The following is a 23,476-nucleotide window of genomic DNA, read 5'->3' on the forward strand; positions in this document are numbered from 1 at the left end:
TATATCGATTTACACCTGTCGACAGCATGCACATGCGTTCGGAATGAAATCAATTGTGTTAATATGCGTATCGCATAAATGTTTCTCCACTTGACTCTATTTGTATTTAACACCGCCAGGTTTTCACTACTCACGGCCCGCAAAAAATGTGTATTTCTGAAGAAATTTTAATTAGGCCTGTATTGACTTAACACATTATTTTGGCTATACTCATTTTTAAATTTTTATTCTCTTGTGATAATAATTAAATTTAACAATGCAAAAAACAAACGCTAAAGGGTTCTTTGTCGCTGTTTATCTCTGTCTTAAACATGTCACGAATTCTGAGTAACTCTTATTTATTTGTAATTTTTAGGTATCCATTACCGAGTAATTTATATGTATGTTTTAGATAAGTTATATTGAATACCACTTGCGTATATAACGTCATGAATATGTTCCAAGTATTCAATCGTATCGTCGTACCCTGCCACCACGGTTCATCGGCCGTACCTTGGCCTAGCGCACGGACCCCGCAGGACTCTGTAAATACGCGGCCCTGTAAAAAATGCAACAGCGCAAAAACAGAAGGATATTAAATTGGTTTTTTGCCTCACAGCTTCTTCAACTTCTTTTTCTCGTTTTGTTTGACTTACATGTAAGATTTAATGTGAAAGCATCTGACAGGCTACAAATGACGTAAAATAAATATTGTATGACCTAAACCACTGCAATAAATTTTGTGATTAATAACGTGTTAGTAATCATTCTAATCACGTAGTAAAATGTTCTGAATGGAAGTTAGTATTGTTAGAAGCGTGACTATTCTTACAAGTTATTGTCGGAAATAGTGGGTAATCTTAGAAAAAAGGCAGTGAGGAAATCGCTTAAAAAAGGGCGGGGGATTATTCCGGATTCGCGAAACCTAAGGCTAATAATAAACATTATAACGAGTGCATATTTTTTGTGATCTTATAACGAAGAGTTTCAAACAATTAGTTTCTTTATATGTGATTCGAATAATTCAAGTTAGCGCTTGCATGTCGCGTAAAATGAATAAAGGAGCATTCATGATTTATTTGGAAGAACTGAGCCACCAAACGCTGAAAGTCTGTGATAATTCGCAACGCGAAAGGTCGCGCGAATAATCTCAAAATGGTCGCGGTGCATTGAACTTTGGCATGCGCTCCCACAGGACTGTAACCTTGCACCGTGATATTCTGGTTTCGAATACTCTAAACCGCGTACCGACTTACATTAACAATGATAATTTTAATCGGAATAAATACTTTTTTTCTTGGAAGGGATCAAATACGATTTTAAATTAAAACAGTTAAAAACAGACTGATGTAACTAGTCACAGGTAGTTTGAGTAAGCATTCCAAACTCCACGTTCATCTTCATCATTTCAGCCATTAGACGTACACTGACGGTCATAGGCCTCTCCCTATATATTTCCAATGGACCTTAACTAGGAATCTCGGCATGTTTACAATTAGAATACAATTTGTATTGTAAAACTAACATAGCCTAGAATAAGGTCGTACTCCAAATACAATTTACCTCTTTGGTCAATATTAGAAATGTAAAATTATCACAAGTATTTTCGAAAATTTTGGAAATCGAACCCACGACCCACTATGCCAGTGTTTACTCGTTTTATTACGTTAATGGCTTAATACTTGTATAATACATTAAACTAAAAAAAATCTCCTCATTGTTTGCGAGGGTTAGGTATACTTTAAATTGAAATGTTTCGCAGTGGGGCCAGCTAATGCATGGCTTCAACGTTACATTCGTGACAGAGCATTATCTCGATCTGTGAAATTTCGACACTCGACTCATGTCGCAACTTAACGTGAACGAGGAAAGATATATGGAAATTTAAAAGGGTCAACAACGGTCTTAAATCACGAACCTTTTTATACACTTTTTATTCAAATCTTGATAATATTATACATGCAGACATTGTACCACAGATAGTAATATTATAGAGCACAAACCCAAACATAACACAGGGCATAATAAATATTACACCTTTGTTGAAGCAATATTAACCAAAAAAAAATTTTTTTTTGATAAGTATCACATAATGATTTATTTACAAATACAATTTACAAGTTTATCTCTTGAAAGCAAGGAAGTAAACACCAAAAAAAAAGTACATTCTTTTTATTATAAATATTTCTTTACAAAACACGCGAAGCTTTTTAGTTAACCCCAAAATTAACGCAGTTAAAATTTACGAACACCATTTCTATTTCAATATTTTTTAAGACTTACCAGCACACGCAATTAAGAAAACTTTTATTGGGAAACAATTTAAAAGGCATACATTATTATTACTATGTTGAAACACGTAAGCAATTGTAAAAATGTACCAAAGACCATTACTAATAAATGTACAAAATGATTGCTATGAGTGTAATGTATAGCAGTATAAAGCATTATCAAAATTCGGTTTACTACTACTTATTAAAATAAATTATTGTTTACTATCTGTCCTTGCAGCTTCTGTACAGCCGGTAGTTATTGGACTTTCGCATTCCAATATTTTTTTTTCCAAATCGATAATATACAGGATAATTGCAAATATGTTTAAAATTTTAACAACTTTTTGCTAGTAAGTGAACTATACTTTTACACCATTTAAGCTTTTACAACATAACCTTGTATGTAATATTTTTTGAATGTTATTTTTTGGACTATGTAAATGATTATAAGGTAGGTGGTAAGTGGATATAGCCGTTGCCACTTCCAGCCGCTGCGGCCAGCACAGCGGCGCCACGTTCCGGCTCGCGACCACCTCGTCCCTCACTTCCACAGTTACGTCGCCACCAGCCAACAGTTTCTAAAGTTTCTACAGCGAGAACGCGCCGCCAATGAAAGTCATTTTCCACGCAAATCAGACACGTTCGCCGTACATTTACGTACCGTTGATAGATTTCTTCAGTGCGCAACATAATATATTTACAACCGTTAACCGCTGCTTCTGATTAAAAGTTAATAAGTTATTTAGTACAAAATGATTATTTAAATTATTTCATAGGGATTAAACCATTATCTAATCTACAACGATTTTTGTGACTTATTGTGTTCAACTTGAGCAGTGGATAAAAAATCAAAAGACTCGAGAATTTAAAACTTAAAAATCACATGGCCTATCCAAAACAACCTCTTATATGGCATACTGAAAATCACCGCCGATATCAACTGTATCAAATATTGTTGCGATCGCATGAATTATGAATGTGTATTAACAGTTATTATCTTAAATAATATTTTATTAGTTGCTGTGCATTTATTCCGGGAGATTCTTATTTTGAATATGAAATCATCGACATATAGTGAGTTGTATTAGAGAAAAACAGAATAAATATTGCCCTTAGACATCAGTTGAAGCGATAACTCGTTATCGGGACGCTAACAAAATTCTGCATAACAACACGTCTAGCAAATATTGATCGGTGGCCAGATTTCTCCCCGACATTGCCCGGGTAATCTAATGCAAACAGTACGGGACGCTATCGCCCTTATCGAATAAGGTTTCTGTCAAGTGCACGCGAAACGGCTTGGCTTATTTGCTCGGACACGCAATATTTACCTCACGCAGGCCAACTCGCGCGGTTCACACGCCGGCGTATATGGGTCAAGTCGAAGACATTTTTACAAACAAACCAACGTTTCGCAACGCACGCTCGCGGTTGTTGACATCTGTTGGACAAAGACGGAATGCGATAACCACCTAAACTGACTGTCAAGGCTTCACAGCTCAGACCTCGACAAACTCAACTGTAATGTAAATATCAATTTATAATATTTCTATTTGCCAGGTGTCACGACAATGTGTATGTAGGTATTTAAGTTTATATTTATGTACCTACATATATTTGTATGTAAGTTGTAATGAGGTGTTCGCTGAACTAAAGTCACAAACGTAGCTCGAAAAATTGCTTGTTTGAAATAACGGAGGGCGCAGTATATCGCACGTGCAATCGACGTCCGTTAGGGATGAAAGGTTCTCAAGTGACGACCACGAACTAGTAGGCACGGCTTGGGCAGGCTCCCCACTAGGCGGACGACAGCAAAGTCAAGATCGCGAGAAGTAAGCAGATGCGGGCAGCATAGGACCGGGCAACGTGGCGACATTTGGAGACGCCTTGCATTGGGCGTCTGACGTGGTGATTGTGAAATTGTGATTATGTTAATAATAATGAGTAAATGGTACATGTCATCAACTATGTCGGGTGTTTGTTGGGGTCCAGTACAACCATGGACAGTACTCTGAGTTCAACAGTATAACATTTTTTTTTCATAAGAAAAAATTGTTGCAGTAAAATATTTTCTAAAAGTCAAAAAATCAAACTGTCAAACATCTACCTCGTTTGAAGTAAACATTTTTATTCTAATACGAACTTGTTCAAATAATACAACATTTGTATGACATATTAGTTAGGTTGCTTTATTTGCATAGAAACAATGCATTTCTAAAAATCGGACATCTAAAGATGAAATGATGATATTTATGATCTTACTTCGTTCCATTGTTTGATTCCATTTTTTCGAATGTTCAGAAAATGCCAAAGTGATACCTACCCAGTAATTTTCTAACCAAATTTAGTCTAACCGCCAATTCATAACATCCTGTTTAGCAGATAAAATCTGAATAATTGCGGAGTGCCGGGTACAGGCGCGGTGCCTCGATCTAGACAGTCTCAATTAGCCGCCCGGTTTGATACCTAAGACTGACAACGTCTGGTAAACATAACATTATTATTACAGTTCCAAAGTAGCTGTCAACAATTAACTGTTTTGCTATTCTTGAAAGATTCAATCAAAAAGTCAAATTAATAGTAATTTCTTTAATATAATGTATTAATAATATAAAAACACTATTATAAATACACAGACTATTGGTCGGTTAAAACACATACATTTCCTTTCCTTTCCAACAGTATATTCATTTTCAATTTAACACACAAAGTAATCAATATCCAAACAACAACTAACCAGAAGTTAACGAAACTACTAGCAACAATATAATGCAACAAAAAGCGCAACAACAAGAGAGCGCCGAGAGCGAAAGTCAACAACATTATGTTTGTTCAACAACAAGCGTAAATAGGTTAATTAAATGAGCTGTCCCGTGAGTCGGTCGTCTGCGACGGTGCCGCCGCCACGACACTTCCTGCACCATTGTTCAGCTGCTGACCGTCACAGCACAATAATTGTGCAACGAATTTTTTATTACCTATTTTATGCTCTTAATTGATGGTTCATTACAGTCATGTCCTCATCGTACGGCAAAAATGGTTGAAAGACTCAAATATATGTATTTACTCAGTCATCGCGCTATTAGACCACGGCACCACTTGCATATATACGTATCCGTCCATTTTTCGAATTCTAATTTTATTCTTTAATTTATTATAAAATTGTGTTGTAAATTGTTGAGAATTAATAATTCGAAAGTTTTATTCTTATTATAAACACATGTAAATAATGACAATTGTAATATTAAAAAATAAAACTCTTTAATTATGTAATTCCCTTGCTAAAAAATCACTATATTTTTTTTATTATTTGCGCGTTATTTACTCAGTTCCGACGAGTTTTTTTAGAGCCCAAAAGGTTAATAATATTAGAGCTAGAGAAGTGATTCTCACGTTTTACAAACGTAGCAAAGCCTGAAGATGTAGTTTACGTCAAAGCGTCGGAACACAAACACGGAAGCGCCGTCAATCATCGCTCTATTAATAAACAGCTAAAAACTAAAACACACGTGAGCCGCGAAGGGCAGTTTAAACTTTACCGCAATTCAAATAAACTATATCAGATAATATTTAACGAATGTTAAAAGGGATACAATGTCCGCTACCTGCGACTTGTCACTTATTTGTTTAGGGCCGGCTAAAAACCAGTAGCAGCCCGTCTATATGTTCCTGCGTACGTACAGCGCGAGATCAGTTTCTGTTTCTCTTTTTATATTTATCGTCCAGTTGCACTAGACTTCCCTAGGGTTGTCACACTTTCTTTTTTTTAAAAAGTGTTAATATTTAAATTATACTAGTTTAAATAACGGTGAAGGAATAAAAGCATATTATATACAGATTAATAAATAAAAAAGAAGAGAAAATCTGCCAGGAAAAACCATTGAAATTGAGTTTCTAAAGTTTCAGTCACAGAAAAATATATTTGGTAGACCTAACAGCTGGTACAAAACTTTGTCGTGATGCTAATCCTGCATAACCATGTTAATTTTTTGAAAGCAATAGCGAACAGTCTGTTGTCGTCGGTTTACACTAGGGTATTTTACTGCGTGGCAGTGAAGGTGTAGGAAGCCCGTGGAAGTACATAAACGAATCTCTCGATATGAATGGAGGCTACGGAGTTGCGTCGGCCTTTGCATGCATTACGCCGTATCCGCGTCGCTCATTTGGACATCGAAACGCCTTTCACTTGACCTAGATGTTTCGGAACTGGTTTGTAATCACAATGCGAACTAGTCGCATTCCCTAAGACACCAAATGCACTAATCATCGTTTCCAACTTTAAACAGGGCTAGCTGCAGAAACCGGAAAATCTTAACCGGGGACAAGAAACTGTTATATGTCAGGAAGTGACAAGTTCATGCCAAGTTATTAGTAACTCGCTCTGTTGTAAATAAAGTGATAATATTACGTGACACATAGATGCCCTCAATCAAATGTCGAAGCAGCCCTGGATATAAAAAAAAAATAAAGAAGCGTAACGCGTTAGGGCACCGAGGCACCAACCTGTTTGGTGGCGGGACGCCCTCCGCCCACGTCTCACAAATCAGCGCCAGTTTTTTCCAACTCCCCCCACCTCTCCTTACAATCATACGCACACCTAAGCTTGTAGCGATCATGAACGCGCCTGATCAAGTTTAGACTTGTTTCGGAGCTCCGTGCTGCGGCCGGCGCACGTAATCTCTGCGGACGCCGTACGTCACACGTCCGACGCGGCCCTCGTTGTGATGCAATTGTCTTTACAAGAATTTTTGGCACCGAGTATGCAAATCCACAATAACGTTTGGCGTGGGCGCCGTCTGCCGTTGAAATTGCGTTCTCTTTTTTATACCCGCCTACTAATTTCTCTACCGTATGGAGGTTATTGTACCCAACAATGTTTAATAACCTTATTACATGATGTAGCTATTAAACAAAACCAACTTAACTTGCATTGTATGAAAAGGATGCACTTGCCAACAGAAGAATTGCAATTCATAAAACATTCACGTTCCACGAGAGGCAATTTGGGTAAACTACATTTCACCGGCCGTGTAACGCGGCGATACCGCTTTCTTTACAATCATAAAGAGCTCGGTTACTATTTTCTTTTGAGCAGTGCGTAAGTGAAATCAACATTTTATATTTTTATGACGAATATGCGGCCTTTGTTGAAACTTCAAAAGACAGTGACAAAACACCCCGAAAAATTACTTGAACATTCACGCCCTCGCCTCGAAGTCGTGACGCAAAAAAAATCTAATTTGACGCTACACGGGATCCTTCATGTTTCTACTCAATTAACTATCCTTTTTTTCTCCTCTTCCACTCCGGGATGCCAGTTGTGTATAATGTAAGGACGAGACGGATGTATCCCACGTCCGCGGCCTTCGGAGCGCGTGCATTGCATTCGTGTCATATTTAACTTTGAAATGTTGCCAAATGAAAACGCTGTCAAGTCCCGCCGTCAGCGCTACGTGAATAATTATGAGCATCTTTAAATAATAACAAAAAACACAGTCGTGTGTGGATCCCACACGACATATGGTTTGTATGAAGTCGTACAAAACAGTTTTTAGTCTCCCTTATAAAGGCCATTGTGGTTGGAATGATTCAGTATCAGCGGTAAACAAGTGAATTGTATCGAAAGAGAGGGCGTCGTACGCCTGTGGAGATATTTAGGTCGACTAAAATAGCCGCGGCTCACCGGCTGTTAGTGAATTTGAACCCAGGAGTATTAAACTCCTCGTTTTGCTAACAATAAAATATGGCCACTTTAAGACTTTTGTGAAACATAACTTATGATAAGTAAATAATAGTATGTTCGGGCAAATACCACATTCACAACATGCGTAAAAAATGTAAGTCTCATATTTGTCACGTGGAAATCAGCATGGTTATTAATCCCGGGCATGTTTATTAATTATAATATATCTTGCCTTAACATATTTTTATACGTTTTTATAATGTCCTGTTACTGGATTTTTAGTCTAAAAACAGCAATTTGGTGATAATGGCCGCTTTTACAATTGGTATCGAGCATGTTGTGTGCGTGTTGTTTGTACAGAATCATCGCTAGGCGCATGCGCGGGTCTCCCAAGGCCATTTTGTTTACGCACACTCGCGTGTTTACGCGAGTCCGATTTACGCATACAATTCGACCGATGTTTGTATACGTCGCCGTTCGAATAACGTCCACAAGCGTGAGCTAACTTCTCAATCGGTCGGATAGCTACTAGCGAGAAATGGCGCGAATCGCTTCATTGAACGTTTGGCGGGAATATATTGCGTAATAATGTGAAAGTATTTTCTTTGTGTTTTGGTTTAGTTTTGTTTTTAATGCACAATAACATTGAAGCCTAGAATAGTTTCATTACATAATTGAATTTTTTTTTATAAAATAGGTTATAATCTCGTGCACGTTGTCACTTACATAACGTATTTAGTTTTTTTTTTATCGCCGAGGTTAGTAAATTTATCATAATTAGCGATTATGAATTTACATAGGAAGCGGCAATTCTGTTCATAAAGCAATCAGTATATTGGCTTTCGGAATCAGTGTTGATATGCGGAATAGATATGTACTAGGCGTTAATTAAACATATCTATTTTTTTCCAATATATTTTGTAAGTAGGTTAATTTTTGTCAATACAGCCACGTGTTTGTTAGTTTTGGCGGGAACGGGTGCGCTGTGCGGCGCGGCTTGACCAGTCGACCTTGAGCCTCGCGACGTCACCGACGTAGTTCTCCGCTGCACAACCGACGCGGGCTCTTTTTTAGCTGGAACCTAATTTTTATACAGGTTGTTGCTATCTGCGAAAATGCTTCCCCCTTGCTCTATTGATAAATTTACACGCGGTTTTACGACTGAATAAGATAATTATTTCGTTCATTTTACATTTGTCATCGTCATGTGAGCCGATGAACGCCCGCAGTAAATCACAGGCCTCCTCCAAAGATCACCAGGATGATTGATCTTGCGGGGCCAGCATTCAGGGACTTTACTATTGTTATTTTCAATTCTTAGTTGGTGATGTGGGAAAAATTAAATCTAAAAACTTAGCGTTATGGTAACCGAAAACAAATATGTCTCTCGCGAATCATTTGGAATATATATTGTGAGGACAGACTACTTTTTACATTTCTACACTACCATAATATTTGCGGGGATAGCTTTTTCCAAATGTGTGTTATAATTAATTAATTACTTATTTACACTGACATTTATACAAAATATAAACACTGCTGTCAAACTATAAGCATAATACAATAAAATAATCTATAATACAATAAAATAATCTAAGGTTTTTTTTAAGTATTACAGGACAAGTTTTTTATTCATCTTCAAGTTAAAAGATATTTAATTGACAACAATGATTTCTGATTGTTCAAATGATGATTGGTTAATGTAACCTGCTGAGATGCATTTCGGCAAAAATTTTAAATTCAATTTCAATATTATAATGAGGCTGGCTAGCACTTAGAAAAAAAAAAGAGTCAGTTGTCTTGTTTCACTAACACGCAGTGAAAACGTATCGGACGATTCTAAGAATCATTCGCAAACACGAAATGACGCGGCCTTGAGCGCATCGCCTGTTGCCGTGCGCGCGAGACAAGGGAGCCCCGCCCGGGCAGGGGCTCCCTTGTCTCGCGCGCACGCTTTGCTCTAGCTCAGTGTTCTTAAATAAGTGACCCTTTTACTAGATACAAAATTCTAGACACTCGACCATAGACAAACAAAAAAATATATAATTTAAGAAATTTCGCTTGTAATTTGATTTATTTTGCCACCTGTTTTCATTAATAAGGGCTCTGTTAATATTTATCTACTGAGAAAAGCACACCCAAAGATTCCATAAAACAGAACAATTAAACGATAAAAAAATCTGTAGCATCTGCTTATTTAAGGAGCGTATAATAAAATTTCAATAAGATGATGAACAACAGCAATTAATAAAAGTGGTAATTTAATATATAAATCTAATATTAATGTGATATTATTAGGTAGAAGAGGGTTTTAAAATATGAATAAACTTTAACTAATCAATTATTTGATTATAATTGTTTTTTAAACTAGCTTCACCGTTACATTATTAGCATCATCGTCGAGCCCACCTTTTTTGCTAAAAAATTTTCCTCTATTGCCTAGTTATTCTCAGATATCAGCTTAGCGGAAAATTTAAAAACGCTGTTCTAGTTTAACGTTTCGTTCGCCTCAACCATATAACCTAAGGGACTCATTTTGAGCATCAATTTACGTAAGTTGGCTTTTAGGGAACAAGATTCAAAGGTTATTATAAATAAGCATTTCCACGAGACAGCATCGCTCGCGTGTTTGCCCGACTCGCTGGAATATTATTACAATTTCAACAATGTTTTCCTAAACACTTCATGTATGTCGCGTGTGTTGTAAAGTGTTAGCCGGTTAAATTTATCTAATCGCTCCCGAGCGAACCGCCCGTGAACTTCGTCCCCGCGCCGCCTCGCACGCCGTAACAGTAACTCACAGCCTTCGGCCATTATAAAGCAGATTAAACAGTAGTAAAAACCTCGTAAACTTTTATACTCTTTAAGCTCATATTCTTTTTTCAAAATTTCAAACAGTCCTAAAGAATGGTTGCCGCTCGGCTGACTTAGGAACGGTTATTTTGTAAAAGATTCGACGCTAGGGTGTCCTTCTGGCGAAGGGTTTCGAATCCTCGATTCCGGGTGCAACGATGCTACGAAAATTTTATTTCTTACACTTTGCATTTGTATAGAACTTTCTTTACCCGTATATACCTACAAAACATAATATATTTGTCTTTAAAAATGTTTAAGTGCGATTCCCATTCCATACAATTCTCATGGTGACCCTAGTTTTTAGGGGTACTTTTTATGGCCTTATTTCTTTTGAAGTCATAAAATAGTTGACAAATCGCTTCGTTGTGTACCTTACTTGTTCGCAGGGGACACCTCATTCGCCCAACTGCATCGGCTCCGCCCATGAATTTTACGAGGGCAATGTAACTTGTGATATATCAGTGCAATGCTAACGATTGTTTCATTTTTCCAGATTTCCTGAAGCCCCGGAAGAGGTTATCGAGTAACGGCAAGAAGTCGCCGTCCGTACACAAGCACGAGTGCGGACACGGCGCGCACATCCGCCCGCCCAAGGTGGCGCGACTCACACAGACGCACTTTAAACGCCCCAGCTAGAGCGACGCCCTGCGGCCGTCGCCTCCGTGCGACACCATGTGCAAATTATGTTATATCTCTTTATTTATTCGTAGTCGTCGGCTACCAAGTGTCGCCTAAGATAACTCCAACCATTACAACGTAGCCGAGCTGTATAAATGATTAATGTATTTAGTTGTCACTGCTACATCACAACAGAGTATTGCTCAACCGACGCACCAGACGTCCACACGCGGGCCGTGTCCCGGTACCAGGATAACTCTCTCAAATCACGAATGCAATATTAAATGTGACGCATTAGATTTAAGTTTATTATGATCTCTTTGACACGTTAATTAAGTTATATTAGGTTAAGTTGTAGTCGTATTGGGTCACGTGGAGTGTTTACTTTTAAGATTTGGAGTTTGTTCAGAGGGTATGTCGAGTAAAGGTCAATGAAATGTCGCCTCGAAAGTGCTTTAACGCGGGTCAGGAATTTAATTTCGGTCCCTCTGCGTTCAAACATTTTTAACGCGTTTTTTTTTTGAGATAAATAAGAGGCATGCGGACGCAGATAGAGAGTATAAATCAGAACCTTAGTATAGTAAAAATACAAATACTCAAAAACTAAAACAATTTTGTTACGTTCGAAACAGAATATTTTTTGCCAATAATATTTATTTATTAAGTTGATAACAATTTTATATCTAACAGTTGAGTATTTGTGTTTGGGAACACATTTGAAGTAGCATTTAACGCGAATTAGCATATTTTAACTTTACGAATAAAATAACGGAGCAGCTGCTCGAGTCTGAGGGTAGTTGGGTGTTAAAGGCATCTGCATGTGTTGACGTCGCAGAGGACCTCCTCCGCTCAGCTCGTCGAGGCGAGCGCTGTCCGGTTACGACAGCTAGGCTCCGTAGAATAATATATTTGTTTTGTTATTGCATTTTAATGGATTATATTCTTTATGGTTGTATAGAGAATTGTTTTAATTGGAAATCCGTGCGCGTGTATGCGCGCTGGCTGCGGTCCGGCGACAGTACAAATCATTTCACTTCACGTAGGTAGAGGGCCGCGGTCGAAGTTAAAAAGACAACTCGTTATCGTTTAATCATCGTCATCCACGAAGACGCGACACACGAGACTGAGAGCTAGCAATAGAGTTTTGTCTTTAACGAGTCAGTTGTGCGATTGTAGCGCTCTGGAGTCGACAGAACTCTGTAGCGATAAAAGCGCTTGGCGGTGGTCGCATCCCCGTGGACAACAAGTATAACTCATTCGAAGTAGTCCTAAGTCAGATGTTGCCGGTCGACTGGTCAATTACGACGCGCGAAACCGCTTACCCAATGAACTTCTGACTATTTGATTATTTGAAGACAATATTTATATAAAGCTAGAAATCGGGACGTATTTATCAGTGTAATTATTCGGAACATAGTTGGTATTGTTTGTAAGAAATTTTGACGTTTGTGAAATTTATGGATTGTGTTATGCGTCGCCTCGGCAGCGGACGTCCGAGCTGGTACTCACTCGTTTCTCACACAAACATTCACCAATGCCCGGCAAACTAAACGCCGAAACAAACTGTAACTATGATGAAGCTTCATAAACACAATCCTAGATAATCGTCCCTAACTCTAAGGTTTTGGACGACTATTTACGAAACAGTTTCGCCTCCGTTGCCTGGACGACGCCAATGTAATATTGTTTTTTGAAATGTGTAAGTTATTTTATTTTCCTAATTATGGATTTGACGATATGCGATATTTGTCAACGATCAATTACTTCTCGGAACTAACTCTCCTGTAATTTTATTTCAAATATTTATTTCTTAATACAATGGATATTATAATAATTAATTTATATTATTACGCCGTTGAGGATTTTCCATATTTCCTATGCACACAATTTGCAATCTTTTAAAATGTAATCTTCATATATTTCTCTTTTAACACCTGTGATGTATTAAATATGATCTCAGACCATAATTTTACTGTATGCAATGTCATTAATGTTCGCTTTAATGGAGTCGATTGTCGACGTCGAATGAGAAAAGATTTAATACATCAGAAGCAGAGCGTTAAGGCGCGGCGCGGCGGTGCGCGGGCGCCGCTCCGGCCGGCGTCGGCACTGTACATACCAGAGCACGTGTATTTATTGTAGACGAATTCACGTCGGCCGCCCGCCCTGTGACATAATAGAACAGAACAGAAAAGAAAAACCACTGTATGCTGTGGATCGGATGAATTCACACATGAAATTCAAATTGTTAATCAATAAAATATTTACCGTGTAGCTTCAGACTTCTGTATGTTAGAATCATCGTTTCAATCGTTTGAATATAAATTCTGTTATTAACCGACACTATTAGTCTTCTTTGTACAGTATGCAAGAGTAGCCAAAAACCACACGCTCTCCGCCGCGCCCTGTGTACATATTCGGCCATTATTCTAATGAATGTTTTATTGTGTATCGAGTCCATATTATAATTATATAATGTATAAAAATATAATTAGTTAAAAAAAGCTTAATTCATACGATAACTGTGTTTTTATTCCCGAAATCACCTTCACATCCACCATCCGCGAGCCCTGGATACGATGCAATTGTAAAAGTTGATAAGGTTTGATAGAATCGAACATTGGTGAGCAATTGATCAACTAACGCTTACGTCGTTGGCGACGCAATCGTACTGAAAACTCCTTCAGTTAGTAAATTAAGTAAATATTACTCACTAAATCTTCTCAACTTTCCTTGTTCACGCACACATTAACTAAACTTATCAACGACATTAGAAGTGAGGCAATTGCTTCCTTCATCTGCTCACTTCCTACGTAAAAACAGTAGACACAAATATTATTTTTAAGGACGTCGCGGTAATGAAATTGGCTTCGCGGCTGCCATTCCTGTGAAATAAATAAAGTAACTGTCAAGTAAAGGCAAAGATCCCCTTAAGCTATTAAAAAGTTTACCAACGGACAACCAATCGTCCTTTACAAACGACATCAGAGAATCAGTAGGTGGAAGGGGTTAGAACAAAATGAAACAACAGTTGGATGCTCGTATGAAAATGTTTACTGATATCACAATCAAGTCTACACAGCTACCCGGGTACCCATCATTCGCGTACACGTTGAGTATTGATGATTTACATGCAGATACAATAACATACTCGAGAGTACACTGAAGCACCGCCAGCGCGGCCTTGCTAACATCTAACTTCGAATACATATTTCTCGATACGTAAAGAAAAACCGCTAAATTTAGGTTAAAAGCAAAAATCTCTGGCGTGCTACAAAAATGTTATCAATTCTAATTAGCTAGTGTTCAAACGACGGTACGATACTACGTGTCACAGTAAATCTCTCGTGGAAACGGTACAAAACGTAAGCTTTAATCAGAAAATTACGTTGCTAATCAGTACAAGGCTATTGTGAAATGTGACCGAATCAATAAACTTACCAAAACATTAGAACACGTATAAGTGAAAGAAGGCAATCACAAGAAAAATAAAAACCGCATGTACTGCAATTCAAGAAGTTATTGTCTCGAAAAGGATTTATAAACCACCGTAACAATCCGTGAAAACGCTAAATTAGTTTCTGAACGCGCGACGAAGCGCAACTTCGCCCCCGAACCGATCCCGAGACTTCAATAAATATCGTAACTATTCATTATATACATTCTATGATAGAGTATTACACTTAGGCACATCGATTGTTATAAAATTACGAATTAATTCGAAAACGTGATCCTGTCACCGCCCGCTACTCTACGACGAATCTAATACACGTGATTACAAAACGACCGACCGAACGTGAGGATATTCCATAAAAATTTTCAAAGATTATTTTATCTATAGAAACATTTAGTAAACCGAACAATGCAAAAATGACCGAATCAGAAATATTACGAATTATCTAATACAACATTTATTTAACTCTGAAACATTTTTAAAACGACAACGCGGCTTCGCCCGCTTATATAAAACACCAAATATATAATGAAAGAGTTTGTAAGCATTGTAGAGTGGGGAGTGTTTGATAAATTTGTACTTTCATTTCCCCAATCCCGCATCAGTGCTGACCCGCTCACGTCTCGCGTACGGGTAACGTTACATTTGTGTTATAAGATATAATTTAATTACTTGCTAATTTGGTCATAATTCTACATTGCAGAAACTAGTCTAGCATAAATATGTGTTAGTAATATTAATGTAAATACGAGGCGCGTCAGGCGCTACACCAGACAGAAGTCGACAAAATCACATTGGACGCTAGGAGGATATCGTTACTTATTCTATTGTTATATAGAAAACAGCAAATCTCGAGTAATCTGGACATTCAAATCACATGTAATAGAAATAATTATATTATTTAGTAATATAGTAATAATAATGGATGTAGGGTCCACGGTCTCGGCGCCAGCAGGATATGCGCCCACTCGTCGGGCGTTGTTCGCCCGCGTATTTTCACAAGCTCACTGAAACCGAAATTTCACTTCGGCAAAGTAAAAACAGTTGCGCCTAGACTCTTGCAAGCAGGTTTGTCACTGACGCCGGTCCGCGGGGAGACACGAACAACACTATGCAATTTACCCTACACCCGCAGCTTGTACAAAGTTTTGACATGTAATTTATTTAAAAGCAACGCTACGTTGGTACATCCCCGATTTTCTATTTGGGGAAAGCGATCCGGGCGATGGCACCGCCCGAAGTCTCTTGCGATGACTTCTGTTGAACTGTTCCAGCCTCCGAACCGCTCCATAACTAAGGCCCTAATCACTCTATAAGCTCTATAGGTAAATATAAAATATTTCAGACATTTATGTATAATATTAAAACTAATCCTAATATGGTGTTGAAATCTGAATCGTAGTTAAAATGAAATAAATAGAATTATTCAATAACAACAGTCCAGCTGTCCGCGAGTACGATGTATGGACGGCAAAAACATTTCGGTGAAAACGGCTCCTCGGTGCGGGAGCTTCGCGATTCTTATGAAGAACACGTACGAACTGCAACAAATATTGAAACTCCACGCGCGAACGCCTCGAGACAGACAACACAACGCAAGTAAAGTTTGTTACAGATAAAAGGGAAACAAGTCGACCGAGACGCGTGTGTCAACAAGCGAAGAACCGGAGCGGCTGGACTGCGCAGTAATCTAAGACATTATCGACTACAGAAAAAATCACATTTATATTAATAGACAGTGTAAAAATAATATTTATAAACATTGGCCTATAAGTAATTAGAATTCATTGTACTTCATCTAGTTGAGAAAGCTTATTATTATTATCACACATACCTATCAGGTAGATATCGAACGTCAAATATTACAAAAGTACACTAAACCACGGAGCCCGACGGCTGCGACCATACAAAGGTATGACATCAGACTTAGAGTAGACCTTACGACAGCAAGTGCGGAGCGACATCGTGTTCCCGCTTCGAACGCACCGCCTTGCCTCGGCATTCCCACAGGCGCTGCCCTATCCTACTAACTTCGATCCTTTGTCGCTGCGTATTACAAAGTCCTAAAAGATTTAATATAACGAGGTGTGCACATTAAATTGATTAAAATTAAACACATCTCCCGCCTACACTCACACAAGGCTCTACGTGCACAATTAACTACACAATACTTTTGCTTACAAAAGCAGTTTTCTAAGCACAAATAGGATAAGATTATATTCAGTCAGTATTAAATATGTATAATTTAAAAAATGAATAAAATGAACTTGTGCGTGAAGTTATGATTTTCAAAGTTTAAAGTAGACATTCACTTAGGTCTAGTAAATAAAATGTTACTAATCTTTTTATTTTATTTACATTTATGTTCATATATAAACGACCGTTGAATATTATTTAATTTTCATTAACCATGCTCTCTCATATTATAAAGCAGGATATTAAACACGCCCTCTATAACAGTTTAACGGACGAAAGGTACACAATCCAATATGCGAATAATTATTTTTAGATTACGATGTTCTAATACCATTTCTAAACTCCACAATCATCTATTATGTACATAATTCATTGCTTATGTAGTTAAAAAAATTTTAATTTTTTTTTCTTCAGAACCTTACCGTCAAATAAAATTTCCTTGTACATTAATATTTTTTATTATAGTGATTAAATCCTGTAATAATTTGCTAAATCAAATCCCATTTTCGGAGTTTGTAGTTTTAATGGTTTTAGAACAACGCTGCGTTTAACAGATCTATATACCTATGGGACCTACGTGGCAAACTATTGCCTACACGGGGTGAAATAAATAAATCTCTAACACGCAAATAATAAGAATCATTATTGTCTGACACTGGGTTATTGTCGAGACAGCAGCTCCGGCGACTAGCGCCATACTATTGACTACAACTGTTACATTGACGCGAGCCATCGAGATGCAACTGCAGATAATTTTATCAAACTAAATATACGCTTGATCGTTTATATGGTATATAGTAACGGAATCTCCCGTAAAATCAACAAGATGTACTTATAACGGCTAAATGAGGACAAAACTAATTTTACAAAAATCAAATTATTTGTGTAATATATTAAAAACCACTGAAAGTCCGATCAATTCGCTAAAACAATAAAACTAACGACGAGCCTGCAAACGCACAGGCCCGTAAATATGGTGAAAGAAAACAAAGGACAAGGTGGAAATTATAATGGATGAAAGGTAAAAATAAAAATAAAATAAAAAGGGATATTTGGATGTTTATTTACAACGCTCTCGTTATAACTATGCGATTATAGAAGATAAAACTTAAACAACATCAGTACTACATCCCCGGATGACCCACAAATCTAATTTACAATAATGTTAATATTTTCGTCTCGAGTAACACAAGCCCCTAATCTAAATTAAAAACAAAGAATACCCATTATTACAATTAGCTCTCGCATCGTACCGGCGGGTACTTGACAAAGTAATGTTCGCATAACTGCAACAGCTAACAAACGCAAACTTTGCACCCCCGGTGCCAATTTACGAAAATAATCACAGAGGAAATTAATTATGAATCTTATACGAGAAAAAAATTAATTAAATTAAAGGATAATGAAATTGTTACATCACTCGCTCAGGGAGTTATTTGTACATTCAATCGGCCGACACGGAGCGTGCCGCGGCCACGCGGACACGCGGTCAGATCGCTATGAAACCGTCGGTGCGTCTAAATATGCGATTTCTTGATTTAATACGATCGTTCAACGAGATTAATTTTATTGCATCGTCCCAAAACAAAAAGAAATCACTATATTACTTCGTAATAAGCGTCAACGAGCACAGAATCACATCGCGTCGACGGTACAACTCACCGCTGGAAACTTAAGCCAAACTAAAACATTCCATTACATTAATTTTAAAAAATCAAATCATCAATCCTCTCGAATAACTAACTAAAATATTCGGAAAATAGCAGACAGGAGACAGCAAACACGCACGCGTCGGGCCGCGACCGACCGCGGACGTCCACCGCATCGGGGAACCACGCGGTGTGTTATATTCCTGTTATATTACCTGGCATTTGATTTGGCACATTGAACAAAAGAGTAAGACTTACAGCAGACTGGTTAATAAGCAAACTGTCTGCGCAAAGTACGTTAAAAAACACTCCACGAAACTAAATCCAGCCGAATATCTCACTCGTGTTTTCGATACGCCAAATTACATTCCCGGTAACTACTCTTAGATATCAGTTCCATAACAATTTCTTATTGTATAATACAAAATATAGTTGGATTAAAATTTAATTAACAGTGATACAATTCTAAAGAAGAGGTACCTTTTGAGACACAATGAAATTCAATATAATTAATAATGTTGCTCGTGACCTCTTTAATGAGTTTACATTAATTGGATTTGACAACACACCGCCGTAGTCCCGTAAGGAGCATTGTATGGAACGAGACAAACTAAAATAAAATCATTAAAGAAAATGGAAGAAAAACAATTAAAAGTACAGCATTGAAATCATCACGACAGCAAATGAAAGAAAAACGATATTTCGATAAATCTGAAGACACAAAGTTTGCACATTCAACACAATGCTCGCAAATTAAACAAAAAAATGTAATCAAATTACAACCATTAAACTCAAAGAACTTAACATAAATTTATTGTCAGGCAGCAATACTAACGTATGTACTAAGTTATAAAATTAAATTAGTCTTGTCATAAAAAAAAATTAAAAACGTTTGGTAGGAATTACATATTACATAAGTGTAATAAAAGAATCTTATATTTTTGCGATTACATTAATTAATAAGGCCAGTAATCAATTAAATTAAATTGCTTATACTACTAACAGTTACAACTAATAAATAATAAGCAAAACAGTGACCCACACGCACTTAGCTCTATGGACACTTTTAGGAGAACTTTAATACACCCTAGTGGGATGAAACACTTACGTTATTATATTTTTAATTATTTACAGTTTGGTCGCGTCGACTTGGCAATCGTTCGCTAGTTAATAAAATAATATATTCACAGCGGAAACAAGCAGATAAACGTCTAAGAGGGGTCCGTCAAGTAGTAATTCTAAATCAAAGTTACAGAGACCGCAAGTTGACGCGTCTGTAGTAGAGCAAGTAATATTTTTGTATTACTAGACATCGACTTACAGGCTTCGCCAGTCGTGACAGCCATTCCGAACGAAAGACATTAGTATTTAGTTAATAAAGAAATAAACTGGCAACATTCAAATAATCTTCACATATACACTACCCCTGATAAGATACTTTACGAAAAAAAAAAATTCCAATTACAGCTCACATTTTAAAATTTTGCGCTAACTAACGTGAATACACATACATTTACACTCGGTAAATTAACTATGACTGTGCTAAAAAAACATTAATATAATTTTTTTTTATTATTTCTTTATCCCTTGTACCTACGAACTACACGAATACTCCATCACCGCATCCTACACACGTATTACATCTAGATACTCCCGTTAATATAATATAGTAATAAAACACAGCTTTCTTGTTTGTTTGATTGATTACATATTACTTAGGCTACCACTAAGTGATATGGAACGTAACAATGAAAGAAAAGAACACGCCCACTAACATCGTACACAAACGAAATACACTCTAAACGCTTTAAAAGTAGAAACGTAATTGACAATACGTCACGTAGAACCGAAAATAGCTAAAGGCGGCACTCCGCCAAACACCCCGTTACGCGATTTGGTACAAACTACCAACTACATAAAACATTAGTAAATGCAACCACACGCTCCCGTCGGCAATTACAGTTAATTTACACGTACAATCCATATACAATTAAATGATTCGTTACTAAACACCTAGCTAGTGCGGGCTCGCGCAGCACTACCGGCAGTCACTACGCGACGCAGTGGTGTCCGCCCGCCCCCGATAAGCTATTTTGTACAGGAAATATTTGAATTACAAAAAGTAAAGCATCAATGTCACGGTGCCCAAAAATTGGTGCGCGAAGGAACTTCTACATAACGACACACTAGTCATAGTTTTGAATTAAAAATTGCAGTGTGATGGGCGTCGTTCGCGGCGGGTGCTTTAGAGAACCTCGCTCCGCAGCCCTTGTGGACCAAGGAGGGCTCAGGTTATATCCAACCATATAGTCTGGCCTGTCGTTGGTGAAAAAGGGAAGCGAGCTGTTTCTAAACCCTTTCGTCTCCACACCGCACGGCGAACGCTTTGCGATGTCTCACATTAGAGTCGCTATCGATCTTCGCACCAGAATTCGTGTCGCGCTGGTATCTTGTTCGCCTTCAAAGATTTTCTTAAGAAAATGGTACCATATACTTGAGTCTTCATGCAAGTTGCACCTCAGCAAACATGCTCATTTGTTACACCGCCTTCTCGGCTATACAGTGCGACTGCGCCAGCTACCAATAATCCTTTTAATCAGGCATTTTAATTGATATCCATGGGATCGAAAATACATTATGTTGAGTATTGGTCCGATCAAATGTGTCTTTATGGAATTAATAAACACAGCTGCTATGAGAATCTTCATGTGTTAACAAGTAGAGGCAGCTAGAACAGCTGAGACAGCTGAGACATCTAGGACAGCTGGGACAGCGCAGGCCAGACTGGCGAACAGCTCAGTCGTACCAAAGGTGCTGTTGATGCTGCTGATGTGAGGGATGCGGTGCATGCGGCGGCACGAGATAGGTGGGCGAATAGGGCTGCAGGTAGCCCGGCAGTCGCGCGCCGCTGCCGTGGTGAGCTGGCGGTGGACCTGCCACACCTCCCCTGAAAACAAAACAAATTAGCCATTTATGGTAAAGCTTTTCAAGAACTGCTAATCAAAATTGATTATCATCATTTCCGCAAGAAATCCACTTCTGGTCTCCCCAAAATGTATAAAAAGGTATGGGATATATGACCCGCATTAAAGTTACTTTTTCTTGAAGTAAAATTTCGAAATGAATCTAATATGGAAGATGTTTAAAAGATTCATTTTGACAGAAAAAAAAACAACGTGAAATATCTCGAAACAAGGATTTATCAACTTAATTTTGAATTTAAACCAGCCAGATAGAGAGTAATGGTACAGCCAAAGATATTCTGTTACAAGTTTTTTTTTTTACCAGACCCATAATATATAATAATATATTGTCAATCTTCGTTTATTAATATCATTTAAGCCATAGGTCTGCAACAGGATGTTGGCCTCCCTGATAATGGTGGCTTGTGACGTATCACGCCAAACTTAGCACGCGGTTTGACGAATTCTTATTTTAAATGTTTTCGAGAGATGCTGCAGCGCTAATCGTCAGAGAATATATTACACTCAGCCGGCTCTTACGGCAACCATGGGAGGAGAGGTTGGAGACTGTTCTGTACACCAGTATCACCTCGTGGTAATAAATACATAAAGAAACAAAATTAATTTTATTTTACATTAACATCTACTCACAATATATTTGACTATTTACATCTTATTTGTTAATAAACAAAGACAATATTGAATGTTAAATAAACTAACAAATTATGAATAATGTTTAACTCTGGATTTTAAAACTATAAGTTTACGCGGGTGTCAATCCAATCATTTCTGTAGTGTGATAGATGGTATAAAGACTAACAAACATTAGTCTAAAAATTTTACTGCCTATCTCCCAAACAACAATAATGTTTAACTGTTTAGTAACAATATAGACACCTCTGCAATAATTGAGACACACGCACTATTCTACAATAATAATAATGAACAGATTTAACCAGTTGTAATGATCGTTTCGAACAAAACTCACGTGTGGTAATGGTACGTAGGCACGTATAGCGGTGGCTGCAAGTATCCGGGCGATACACCTCCGCCCGGCGACAGTACACCGCCACTAGCCGTTCTGGAAATTTTATAAAATATGTACACATGAATTAATGTGTAAGTACTTCTAGAAATTAAACATGGCGGCCAATGACAAGCTGATTAAAAGCAATCTTGAGTGCCAGTAGGAGATTCCAACTTCCAATGAAAAATAACTAAAGCTAATTTGATCGAATTTCATAATAAAGTATATGTGTAAGAATTATAGTATGTTGAATAGTTATGAATGATCTGTCATAATCATGGTAGTGCACAATTGTTTATGGGCATGAATAGAGTTTAAAACAATAAATTTGACAGCCTACATATGAATCAAAAACAATATGTGTAAAGTTAGGAGCAAACCATTGAATTATAGTTTGGAAAGTTGCCGGCCGTTATTTAAAATTATTTGATAAATAGATTTTTAGATACGTTTGTTTCAGAGGTTATTGAAAATGTTACGGTCATAAAAGTAAAATCTATTGTCATTCCAAGACAACTGAAGACTATTCAATTATAAGATAACTTCAGTCACCCAAACTGTAAACTGGTTAGGTACTGGTTGTTTTATTATGGTAAAAATTTTAAGTGTTTGCATGGGAAATGGCTTGAGCTAACGTAAGTGCGATTAAATACCTCTAATACATCTAATGCAATGAAAGAATGTTTTATTTAGGCATTAAGTTAACACTTTTTATTTTACACAACTATTTTATCGGTATGCTGGAAATCAACAATTCCTTGAAATTTTGTCATAGACA

The 23,476-nt window shown here is 37.4% G+C and overlaps 2 protein-coding genes across 3 annotated transcripts in view; one reads left to right on the forward strand and one right to left on the reverse strand.

The window, feature by feature from the left end:
- Window positions 1-13,920, forward strand: part of dap (dacapo) — a 51,950-nt gene extending 38,030 nt beyond the window's left edge. The window contains exon 3 of the mRNA XM_068766890.1: window positions 11,285-13,920. Coding sequence (XP_068622991.1) covers window positions 11,285-11,427 — 143 coding nt within the window. The 3' untranslated portion in view covers window positions 11,428-13,920. The remainder of the gene's footprint in view (window positions 1-11,284) is intronic.
- Window positions 13,921-18,105: 4,185 nt separating this feature from the next.
- Window positions 18,106-23,476, reverse strand: part of Hipk (Homeodomain interacting protein kinase) — a 138,271-nt gene continuing 132,900 nt past the window's right edge. For both annotated transcript variants that reach the window (XM_068767123.1, XM_068767124.1), the window contains 2 exons: window positions 22,660-22,752; window positions 18,106-21,655 (listed from right to left, as the gene is read on the reverse strand). In XM_068767123.1, the coding sequence (XP_068623224.1) occupies window positions 21,505-21,655; window positions 22,660-22,752 (244 nt within the window). In that variant the 3' untranslated portion in view covers window positions 18,106-21,504. The remainder of the gene's footprint in view (window positions 21,656-22,659; window positions 22,753-23,476) is intronic.

This window comes from Battus philenor, unplaced genomic scaffold (genome assembly GCF_028537555.1).
Source record: "Battus philenor isolate CCGP_79_NKW_IND1 unplaced genomic scaffold, ilBatPhil1.0.hap1 SCAF_22, whole genome shotgun sequence".
Taxonomy (NCBI): Eukaryota; Metazoa; Arthropoda; class Insecta; order Lepidoptera; family Papilionidae; genus Battus; species Battus philenor.